This window comes from Anguilla rostrata, chromosome 9 (assembly GCF_018555375.3).
Source record: "Anguilla rostrata isolate EN2019 chromosome 9, ASM1855537v3, whole genome shotgun sequence".
NCBI lineage: Eukaryota > Metazoa > Chordata > Actinopteri > Anguilliformes > Anguillidae > Anguilla > Anguilla rostrata.
The window spans coordinates 33,195,691-33,207,252 of NC_057941.1; the positions used below are offsets into that span (position 1 = coordinate 33,195,691).

Sequence of the window (11,562 nt, forward strand, 5' to 3'; positions counted from 1 at the left end):
TCTTGCTACTCTGCTACTGACCAGGAGTGTCTTTTTTTAACGTTGTTTATGCTCTTATTTATCCTAGTGAAGGCACATAGGCACTTCATTTTTACATGCTACTGTGAATAAAACCTGAATAAATACAATGTCCCAACAGTGAAAAAAACATTAACAACTATGGGACAAAATACCCTAAAAATGAAAAAAAAAAAAAAAAAAATGCTACTGTGCCTCTTAAAAGCAATCCACCACACCTCGAAATGCAGCTCTAGAACCCCCAACGCTCTCTGCCTGACCGGGACGCAACCTGGCAACCTCCGCCCAACCGGACTTCTGTCTGGGGCTCCTGCTCGCGGAACCATCTGGAAGGTCCCAGCAGGCCCATCCTTACGGGACAGCGGGTTGACATTTCCCCACGACCAAACGGACAGAACAGTCCTTGGCTCAGATCCAAAACTCCTCTTTTTTGTCCTCTATCCTCTTCTTCCCCCCCTTGAAGATGAATGACCCTCATTGCCCTTCAAGGATTTTTCTTTTTTTTGTTTCCTATATTGAGTCTCACATACACAGCATAGACACTTTAAAGCAACAGCACATTCAATTTCCTTGTGAAGGCTGCAAGTTAAAATAAATACTTTAAAAAAAATAATAATGGATTTCACTTTTTAAAAACGCAATGCTACTAGTTGTTTGATGATTATTAATGCTCTTGGGTTAGGAATTAATTCTGTATTCCATTTGATTTTGCTTTTGGCATCCAGTACCACAGACCAGATGGCATCAGCATAATGCTATACTTGCCACTCAAGCTGTGGGTGGAGTCATTAAAGATGTAAATGATGTAAATGATCCCTCCCACAAGTTGACGTGCTGCACACAAGATTTTTATTTATTTATCTAACCAAACCCCATTAGAGGGTCTTCATTAACATTTGATTGGTACAAATGTGCAAGGGGGTGCTAGAGTGAATTGTTCTTTCTTTTTTCTGAAACAAAAAAGGAAGAAGCGAAGGAGACTGGATAAAACAGTAGGTCTTTTAGGAAACAACAGATAAAAAGATTGAAGGAAAAGCCTTGTGCACTTGTGTGCATTTGTTCCGTGCACCAGTAACCTTGTCTTTCCCTCTTAAGACATCCCCTGCTCTTTTCCTCCCTTTCTCCGACAGGGCTTGCTCTCTTCGTTTTACATCTTGAGGAGGGGTGTCAACCTGTCACTTCCAAACAGTAACACGCAGTAACATACCTACACTGCTGGGCCTCATTTCTGTATCAAGGGAGCATGAGAGAGAGAGGTAAATAGAGAGTGAAAAAGAGAGAGAGGGAGAGAGAGAAAGAGAGAGAGACAGCTCTCCTCTCTTTGAGGCATACAATGGCAAAATCAGTGAAGCTTTGGGACTGCAGTAAGATGTGTTAAAACTGAAGAGAGAGAGAATTAATATGTGTGTTTTGGGACAGCCATAAGAAGATGTGGAAGATGAATTGGGCACCTTATCAGGGATACATTTCACCGCTTGGTCACTCAGCAATTAGTGCCCCAACTGGCTAGGCTATGTTCAGTAGATATGCATGCCTGTATGCACAGTAAGCATAAACACACACACACACACATTTCTGCGTTCCCTCTCCCTGTGGCTCAATCTAAGCAATGCTGGAACATGTTTTTAAAAGCACCGATGCACGTTACAGTGCAGCACGACCGAGGACCAAACGTGGACATAAATTACAGTCATAAATCACACTTATAAATCCCCACTCCGCTGGAATGTGTGTCTCGCTATGGGATGCCCTCAGGTTGTGGCCCTCTGTCTTCCAGGAAAGTTCCAGAAACAGGTTCGCAGAGTGAGCCCCTCCCCACCAGCCGTTCACCCGTGCAGAGGGTTTGAGAGATTAAGTAACGAGGGGTAAACAAACGAGCAGCGCTGGAGAGCCTGTCATTCCGTACGAAAAGGGGCACTCGCCAGCGGGATCACACAGCGCCCCCTCTGGCTGATTTGGGAACATGTAGCCTGTTGGGAGGCTGGAAAAATAATTACTTTTCTGAGCTCACCTGGTTGACTGCGAAGTGGAGTGATACACCAGTCCTCCAGCAAGCCCTCCGGAAGATCGTGTGTGCTAGTCTACCCTCTCAAAGGGACTCAACATTACTAACGGGGCGGAAAATAGAATAGAAAAGGGCGATCATACCTCTGGGATTTCCATCTGGTTTATAGTGGTAGAGAGTAGGGCTTCAATTGGATCAGAGAAGGGTGGAGTGCATGACCAGCTTAATCAGAATCAGACAAATATGTGTATTCTTGGTTATTGACCAAGCTGGATGAATCATCCAGCTGATAGACTGAGATTTTATTGTGTGGAACTTTGGAACGTACACAGAACAAAACTCTATAGTCACATTTAATAGTGTCCAAAAGTCATGTATCAAGGGACACACTCTTCCATTTACTTTATTTTATCTGTCTGTTAAATAAAATTGAATACTTTGAAAAAATATGGTTGTACGATGCTGTACGGTAATGAAACAAAATTTAATTTTTTCCAACTGTTGTTGAGCCCTCAAAATGGAGGCTAATGAGAGAATTCTAAAGCTTGTTTCAATATTTTAAAAAAACAATTTTAAGTCATAGACTCTCCTCTGTGAGTGGGCCCCACCACTGTCGGGCCACTTGAGCGCCACTCAAGGAGGGTGACAGGCACGGCCCAAGGGGCTGTTTTTGGAAGTGGCGGAGGACTGTCCTTGTTTGCTCGCTTTTCTCCCCTCCAGGTACACTTTCCCTCCACTCTCACCCTCCTTCACAGAATCAATAAGTAATAAATCCTTCACTTTCTACTGTCCAGTGCTGTGTTTAGGACGGGCTTTTTTTCTCTGTTGTTTTCTGTTCGACCTGCAGTACCTCTTGTGCGGTGGGACAAGCGGAATGTTAATGACATCATCAAAGGTACCGTCGTCGGCTCCGGGAGCTCCTGGAACGGCCGGCTCTCCCCTTTCTCCCAAAACCGCCCCGTGGGACCACCGCCACCCGTGCGTTTTCGCATGATGGCGAACGCAGCTGCAGACGCAGTCCGTGCAGCTGTGCTCGCATGCAGCTGCACAGCCTGCGCATGCAGATTCAGCCCCGTGTGCAGTCTCCCACAACCACAACACCGATAATGATGGGAAACAGAAACACAGACCACATCCTGCTCAGTGTTCAGTCAACTCTCACAGGTTATGACTTATTCCCTCATTAAAGGCTCATTTAAGCCCTGTTAGGGTCTTAGAGGGTTAGAGTTTTAAACAGCGTTTACAGTCTGGGTCTGACATCAGTTTCAGAGCCTGACCTGCTCAGTTTCAGTACCACATCCAAAAAAATGGGCACCATATAAAACAGCACGCTCTATAACTCATCCAGGGTAAAGAGATGTAGCCTGCACCAGGGAAGCATTAATAAAAATGGCAAATTCTAAATACAAAGTCTACAAAAATAAAACACAATTTTAAAAAAAGCTAAGCAAATACATGGTGCTTCTGCAGCATGCTATCCCACACAAAGCTGTATGCAGTTTGGGGTCAGGGAGGGCCTCTGGCCCCCAGGCAGTCTCTGGGTCAGATTTCCACAGGATCCAAAAGACCCCCCTTAAACAACCCCCCCCACCCCCAAGTTCTTACAGCAGAGACTGTTAATCAGGGAGACTGCACACTAAGACCACCTTCCTAGGGTTATAAAAACTGGCCTCTGAAACAAACCATGATGGCCACAGTACTCAGGAGACTCGCATGACTTCATCACTTTCAGTTACGCATCAACAAGTGGACACATCACAGTCCAAATTAACACTGTTCTAATGGTTGTATTTAATTGTAATACCATACACGTCGTTATTTTACAAGCATCGGAAATTAGCATATGCTATAAATGCTGTGATACATTGCATTGGATATTGTTTGACAACAATCTATGTTTAAATGTATCTGTCCCTATCAATATTTTTTAATGGTAAGGAGCAATGAAGAGTTCCACAATTCATAGCTTCCAATGATAAGCGGGTATAGATAATGGATGGATGGACAGACGGATGGACGGGTGTAGATAATGGATGGATGGACAGACGGACGGATGGATGGATATTAATACATCCTTTCTGAAAGTGCGCAGGAGGAAAATGCTACCAAGGCTAGTCGAGGAAATGCATGAAATAAATGGAATGCTTCACATGCATGGAAAGAGAATCAGTAAAGCCATCAAAGCCTCGGCCACCATGTGACCCAACATATGAGTCCAGCCAGACATACCAACATTTATTATTCATCCAGGTAAGTGAAGCCTGCTCAGTGTAGGTTTGTCCTATAAGTCCAAGGAATAAGCCTTTTTTAAAAATATTAACATTTTTGAAATAATTTCTACCAACTAATTGTTCATTCACTGATTTTTTCTGATTGTTCAAATGCCATTTGGGGCACTGCTGCGGCAGTACATTGAGCAAGGAATTCAAACCGAACTGCTAAAACAAAAATGCCCGGCTCTGCAAACGCAGAGTGTAAAAACGTATGCTGTGTAAGTCGCCCTCCAAAGCAAATAAATAAAATGAGGAAGCAGCGATTTCAATCACCCAGCCCCTAAAACATTTATGGAGGCACCTGCACATATTAGGCTTCCGACTGCATACATTTTCACCAGAGCGGTGCTTTAATGGGACCGGGGGGGTGGGGGGGTGGGGGTGCTTGTCGGCTTCATTGACATGCATGAGGTCGGCCTTCGCCTCAACCTCGCGTTGAAGCGGAGCGGCGTGCGCGCTCGGCACCGCCCCGGGCGCGAAGCCGAGAGCGCCGTTTCCACGTAAACGAGATGAGGCCTTGGGCAGACGCCCATCAAAACGGGCGGAGCTGTCAATCACACTCAGACTCTGCCCAAATTGCCGTGATGCATCACCAGCACGACCACAGACTGGCAGGTCTTCATGTCGGCTCAAGCCGAGTTAAGCTCGTCTGACTGGCTCGTCTGAGGGGGCAAGAAAAACCAAAAACTGGGGAGAAGAAACATACCCTCCAGTGTACCTCACTAATAACCATTTCACAAACACTTTAAGTCACGAACTACGCACACGTGCATACACACACGTAGAAAGATACAAACACATACAGACACATGCATGCACACACGACACAACTACACACACACAACAAAACACAGTACAACAACACAGACACAACACACATGCATGCATGGCACCATACGAAAGTACACACTACAGAAACAGCAACACACACTACAGTACAGACACAGACACATACGACACTGCACATCACATGCCACGCACATGCGCGTTTTGCGCAACGCACACATACAGAAAGGTACACACACATACAGACACACACATGCACACATATATATATATATATAGTATATATGTATATATTGATATAGATATATATGCACACTCAAAGTCAGTCCATAATAACTAAAGACACAGTGAAATGAGGGTAAACATGGGTAAAAAGAGGGACACTAGGAAGATATCAACAGGCAGACAAAACCAGTTTCCATCCCCACATCCTCCCAGATCCGAGCTCAACACATCTCTGCATGCCTGCCAAAGTTGTGCCCACCACAGTCCATTACGATGGATGTAGATGTCACATTGTATTTACGATACCACAGCAAAGAGGTGCACAAAACATTTTTTTAGGCAGGGCCAGAGTTTGGTCCGTGAGGCCAACTGATGGGTTATTAACCGGCTGGACAGGAGTCACAACAGGGTGACTGGCCATGCAGAAGGGGAAATGTTTTTGGGTTACGTGGGCGGTTGGGAGGGTGGGGGGGGGGTTGGTGGAGGTTGGCGTGGCGCAGTATTCAGCAGAGGATTCCACTGATTGTAATGGAATGAGACTGTTCTTTTTTTAAGTCTCCCAGTGCTAAGAATCTCCCAGTGCTTTGGAAGCCATACTGCCTGGTAATGGAATTACTGTTATTGGAGACTTTGGAATTTCAAACTGTGCAGTTATATCGGAGTGGGTAATCCATCAAAATGATTGTTTTCTCAGCTCCTACTGTTTGCTGTTACAGTGAGAATGAGAGGTCAATGAAATAAACATGCTTGGTCTGTGGCAAAGAACAATATAAAGAACAGTTCCCAGTACTGTGTGTGCCTTATTGTTGGTGGTTTGCGTATGGGTGTGTGTGAATGCGTGTGTGTTTTGGAGTGAATGGATGTGTGTTGGCGGATGGGTATGCACATGTGTGAATGAGGGATGACTGGGCGGATGGGAGGATGAAACGAAAGAGGGCTGTTCTGTGTGGACCGGCCCTCTGCTGGTTGATGAAATAAAAGGCGTGACTAATCACGCCATGCTGCTCGCTTAACAGGCAACCACAGCTGGATCTATGATCCAAAGCACCCCTAACCTCAGAACCACGTCTGGTCTCTCTGAAACCCAAAACACCATAACCCGAGAACTGCAGCTGGGCTCACCAGCGGACAGCTTGAGGAGACAGGAGAAGCCACGCCCTCACCCCCTCTCCCACCCCCTTCAGCAATCCCTGCCTCTAACGAGAGGATAACGAGGATGGACGATCAGCCAGACAGGACGATGGGCAGTCCCCGACATTTATCAGTTTGAAAGAGTGCAGGCGGAGAGGGGGGGCGAAAGAGATGGGGTGGAGAAGGCCATGAAAGAAAAAAGAGAAAATCCAGGAATCCAGAAGAGAAGGAGAAGGCGGGGGGTGGGGGGTGGGGGGGTGGGGGTTAGTGGGGGGTTCATAAGACAGGAATTGGGTCCTCAGAATCCCTGGGCCTCAAAACATGAGGGCATGGACTGAAGAACACAAGGATCGCTGAGGTAACCGTTGTCATGGCCATGGCTGCGGATCATAGCAACCAGTAATCCATGTCTGGGTGCATGCTTCGTGTTTTTGCAGCAGCATATTCTAAAGCTACAAATTCAAAATATGTAATGAAAAGTTATATTTGTATTGTACTTGTGGTATTGAGCAGATGCACGACCACAACCATGCACTACAGGAAAATAAGAAAAATAACAATGATTGAGACAATTAAAAAATATACAGGCAAATATATAGTGCCACTATTTTCATATTTTCAACCAGTTATTGAAAATATATTTTAATATATCATAAAAAACACTACTAAAAATAAAGAAGATTAAAGAAAAAGAGCTGTAAGGAGAATTTGATTTGAGAATTGTAATACGATTCAACCTCAAAACTACATACTTGTTAAAACTAAAAAACCTGTTAAAACACCCCTTTCCTACAGAGACAGACAAACCAATTCACACTTCCACAATGAAGAATATATCCAGACACAATCCCGCAGTTGCTTCATTTTCATGCATGCAGCGCTGCTCTGAAGTACAGGTCTGCTGCTGTATTGAAAATAGATTACCACAGCATAGCCTGCCCTTCCCTGCTGAATGCTGACCTGACCAATATACTGGAGAAATTATATTATATTATATTATATTATATTATATTATATTATATTATATTATATTATATTATATTATATTATATTATATTATATGCTTTCTCTAACTCTCACTCTCTTTCTCACTCTCTCTCTCTCTCTCACATGCATAGTAGTGCTACCCTTAAGTTACCAAGTTTATCTCTGGCAATCACAAGCACTAAGTACTCAATTGCCCAAAGCTTATAAACCCATAGATTCAAAAACATGAAAGTTAATAACAGGGTGAACTCAAGACGCACAAACTGAATCAGAATAAGAGACACAAAGTATTTCTGACAGTTATTGAGCTATCATGTCAGTCATTCACTGACATAAATGTGCATATTTATGTTCTAAGTAACACACACACCACAGATTTATGTGAACACTATTGTATGCTATCTTGTATGAGAGGAGGGAGAGAAAGAGAGAAAGATACAAAGATGTTTCTGTCCTATTTCATGTTTGTGGTTCCCTCTATGCTCTTTAAAAGTTGCTGGCTGCTGGAAAAAAAGAACAAAAATCTGCTGCTTTCAACTTTTTACTCTTTTATTTATTCCGTTGGCCTAGATGTAAATCCCAAAGGAGAAACTAACGGTTAATAGTGATGTATTAACCAAGAATCAGCTGCCACTTGCTCAAACAATCTGACTACAGTTGGTTTTAATCGCTCACAAATGAACCAAATGAAAAACAGACACATAAATGGGTGTAGTGTGGGAATACACTCTAACTTTTCTCCAGCTCTTCTCCATCTGATTAAAGGGGAAGCTCTCGTTTTTCTGTCTCCAACCTTGACCCATCCATAATCCCCCTCCCCAAATTTTTTGTATTACAGCAGGTAAAGAGTCACATAGGTGAGAGGGGGGGCTCAGCCAAAAACCAATCAGGTTCTCATGGCCACACCCACCTGATACCAGTAATATTCCGCCAGTTAAAAGTGAGTGCATGTCAATATATGGTATAAACATGTAAAATGCAGCAAATATGCACAGCCTGTCATTCAAAATCTATAAAGATATATACAGAGAGTGGGAGGCAGACTGAGACACAAGATTTGACGTGACCATGTTACAGACTAATTTTTATTCTAGAATTCATAGACCTATTAAGAAAATTACTTTAATCCAACGTTGTTGACCACTGTTGACGTCTCAGATCAACAAAATGAGAAAGAGATGGGGGAGAGGGGAGACAGAGAGTGATTGCTCTATGTCTGTAACCCTGCCTTGGCAACACTTTATGTTGTGAAGCCCTGCCAGTACAGCACAATTTCAGTTTTGAGTTTCAATTTCAATCTGTAAGATCCAGCTGCCTACCCGAGCAGCCCCCCTCCCCCCGCCCTTTCTCCCTCCAGTGTAGTTTACCAGCCACACAAAGTCAAAAAACTGGGACGAGGCTGCCAAGGAAAGAGACTAATCGCAGGTGGCACTGCGTCAAACAGGGAGCTGAGATCAAAGATCAATGGAAAGAAATGACTGAAGTGACTTTAGACAACTGAAGTGAAAGAAAACAGAGGAAAGTTCCCCTAACATTAAGACGGCCACCTACCCCTGTCCTGTCCAATGATTGAGAGCCTCTGAGATTATTAGCAATTTGCACAGATGTTGTGGACTGTTCACAATGACTATCATCTATGATGACCAAAAGGCACCTGCTGCTTCAGCTCTAGCAGCTCAAGACTGACCGGACACTGTAATCTTTACTAACCGGCAATCTCTAAACTGTCACTCACACATGAACACACTCTCTCACATGCGGACACGCTCCCATCAAATTCTAGAGATGTGCAGGGCAGTTATTGCACTGAAGAGCTGCACAAATAACACAAATTCATAAAGTCCTCGCTTTAGACAAATTCAGATTAAGTGTAATGTACTGTATATAACATCAACCCTGCACATAACATTGGAACACGGAACTCACCAATCCATCGCAATTACTGATAGCAACTGACGCGCCCTTCACGTCCGCGACGTCACCAGTGTAGAGGCAGTTTCCCACTATGGGTTCCGTGTGCTTCACGTCATCGCCCTCCTGCCACTCCACCCTGGCTCCGGGTGCCACCAGCCGCGAGTTGGGCCGCAGGCGCAGGTGGAACTCCCGGCCGAAGACGGTGACGTTGTAAAACAGAACCTCCCAGGGTCTCGTGCGGCGATCCCCGTCCTTCTCATTGGCTGCCTCCGTCTCTCTCCTCCATCGCCTGTGCACCTGCCCGCTCAGCCTCTCGGCTGATACAGCGTGCGATAGGAACCTGCCCTCTACATCTGTGCTTACTGGCTTTACCACTCCGTATTCCCTTAGGACATGCTGTAAAGAGTCTGCACACAAACAAGGACGGAGTTAAAGACTGCGATGAATTACACAGGCACTCGCACGCGTGTATACAGCCGCACAAATGCTCAAAATTGTCTAAGTAATATGTTGGCAACTATGATTTAGTTGTCAATTTTTATAGTTTAATATTATAATTGCTGTGAACTATTACATTCCCTTAATTATTTTGACACCGTTTACTAAGCCCCAATAACAAATGTAATTATTTCTCGGTACTGTTACAGTAACATCTTAACAATTAAAGAAACTCGATAGCTTCTTTTGACAACAGAGCAAAACTTTTTTAAAGAGGAAATTACAAGCAAAGTGTCTGTAACGCCTGCTGTGTCTGTGTATTTCACCTCCTGAATCCGGACAAGGAACAGAGGACGGAGAAAAAACAAACAAACAAAAAAAAAACATTAGGAGTAAGGTACATCTGGTGAGTGTCTTCAAGCTGTCATGTAGACGATCCGCCCCCCCCCCGATGAGTTATAAGCCAACAACTATAAGATAATTTACGCACAAAATCCATCCTCTGCTAAATACACAACGGAATCACCTAGTTTTCCGTTAAACGCCTTAAGCTAAAGCTTGAATTATGAGGCAAGCTGGCATCGTTTTTCTTCGAAAGCGATTTATATCTTGAAAATAGTTCTGGCACATCACTTATAGTAACATTTTGAATTGGTACGTACATACGGTTTCCTCGTTTTACATCAGCGCTGCAATGAGCAACTTTACCGTCTGCATGGGGATTCAATCAGCTTTATTAAAAATACCAATCAAAATCCTAGGCAAAATAATTGACATTATTAACCTGACGTTACATTTAAAGGTAGCGAAATGTTTTCCTTTTAATTTTAAATTACTGCACTTAGGACTGCCTTTCGTAATTATAAAGCTTGCTCAAGATTCATTTCAGTTTATGTTTTAATCGAATAACATCATCTTTTCAGTTTTATTAGGATTCACTAATGAACATTCTTCGACCATAAGCATTTCTTGTCAGTTCATCAGTATATGTGTTTTTAATGCGCACAAAGTCAACGTCAAATATCAAAACAGTAATAACAATAAACATAAAGTGATTTTTTTCTCTATAGTTCGTGTATTAGAATTTGCAATCATTTTGCTAATGGGATAATAAGGAGAAGACAAGTTGCCCTGGTGATTATATATGCAAAATATGCAATATTTTCTCTAGCTGAATCTTGGCAATAGATTCATGAGACAGATGTACAAGATGTGCATAACTGAGACATGGAAAATAGAGGCAGAACTGCTTGCAATGCAGCGGGGAAATAACATACATTAACTACATTCAGACTTAAAATGAAGCACAAAATGTTAAAAAAAGGTCCCACATACCTATACTACTGGCGATATAAAGGCTGCTCGTACGTTGACAGAATGGAAAAATAATTATAAATGCAAATACAGACGCAACATCCATGGCAGTTCCGAACTGTGCACGAGAGAGACGGACTTTTGGATCCAGTGTGTTTAAGTTCCCTAGAAAAACGATCCGCCACTTCGGCGACAACAGCCTGCAACTAACAGTAAAGTGCACTGCGAGGGAAATATCTCTCTCTCTCTCTCTCTCTCTCTCTCTCTCTCACTCTCTCTCTCTCTCTCTCTCTCAGCTGCGCACACTTGCGCGCATGTTCTCACAATATATTGTACACGTTGAGGACCACCACATTAGCAATAGGAAAACTTATATACAGTAACATTATTATTATTATTATTATTATTATTATTATTATTATTCAGGGGAGCTCAATAAGCACATCAATATTAATTATAAAATAGGTTATT

At 43.2% G+C, this 11,562-nt stretch overlaps 1 protein-coding gene across 2 annotated transcripts in view; it reads right to left on the reverse strand.

Moving 5' to 3' along the window:
• LOC135263622 (A disintegrin and metalloproteinase with thrombospondin motifs 2-like) overlaps nucleotides 1-11,303 on the reverse strand; it is a 67,838-nt gene extending 56,535 nt beyond the window's left edge. For both annotated transcript variants that reach the window (XM_064351882.1, XM_064351885.1), the window contains exons 1-2: nucleotides 11,113-11,303; nucleotides 9,352-9,746 (exon numbers count right to left, since the gene is read on the reverse strand). In XM_064351882.1, the coding sequence (XP_064207952.1) occupies nucleotides 9,352-9,746; nucleotides 11,113-11,197 (480 nt within the window). In that variant the 5' untranslated portion in view covers nucleotides 11,198-11,303. The remainder of the gene's footprint in view (nucleotides 1-9,351; nucleotides 9,747-11,112) is intronic.
• Nucleotides 11,304-11,562: the final 259 nt, after the last annotated feature.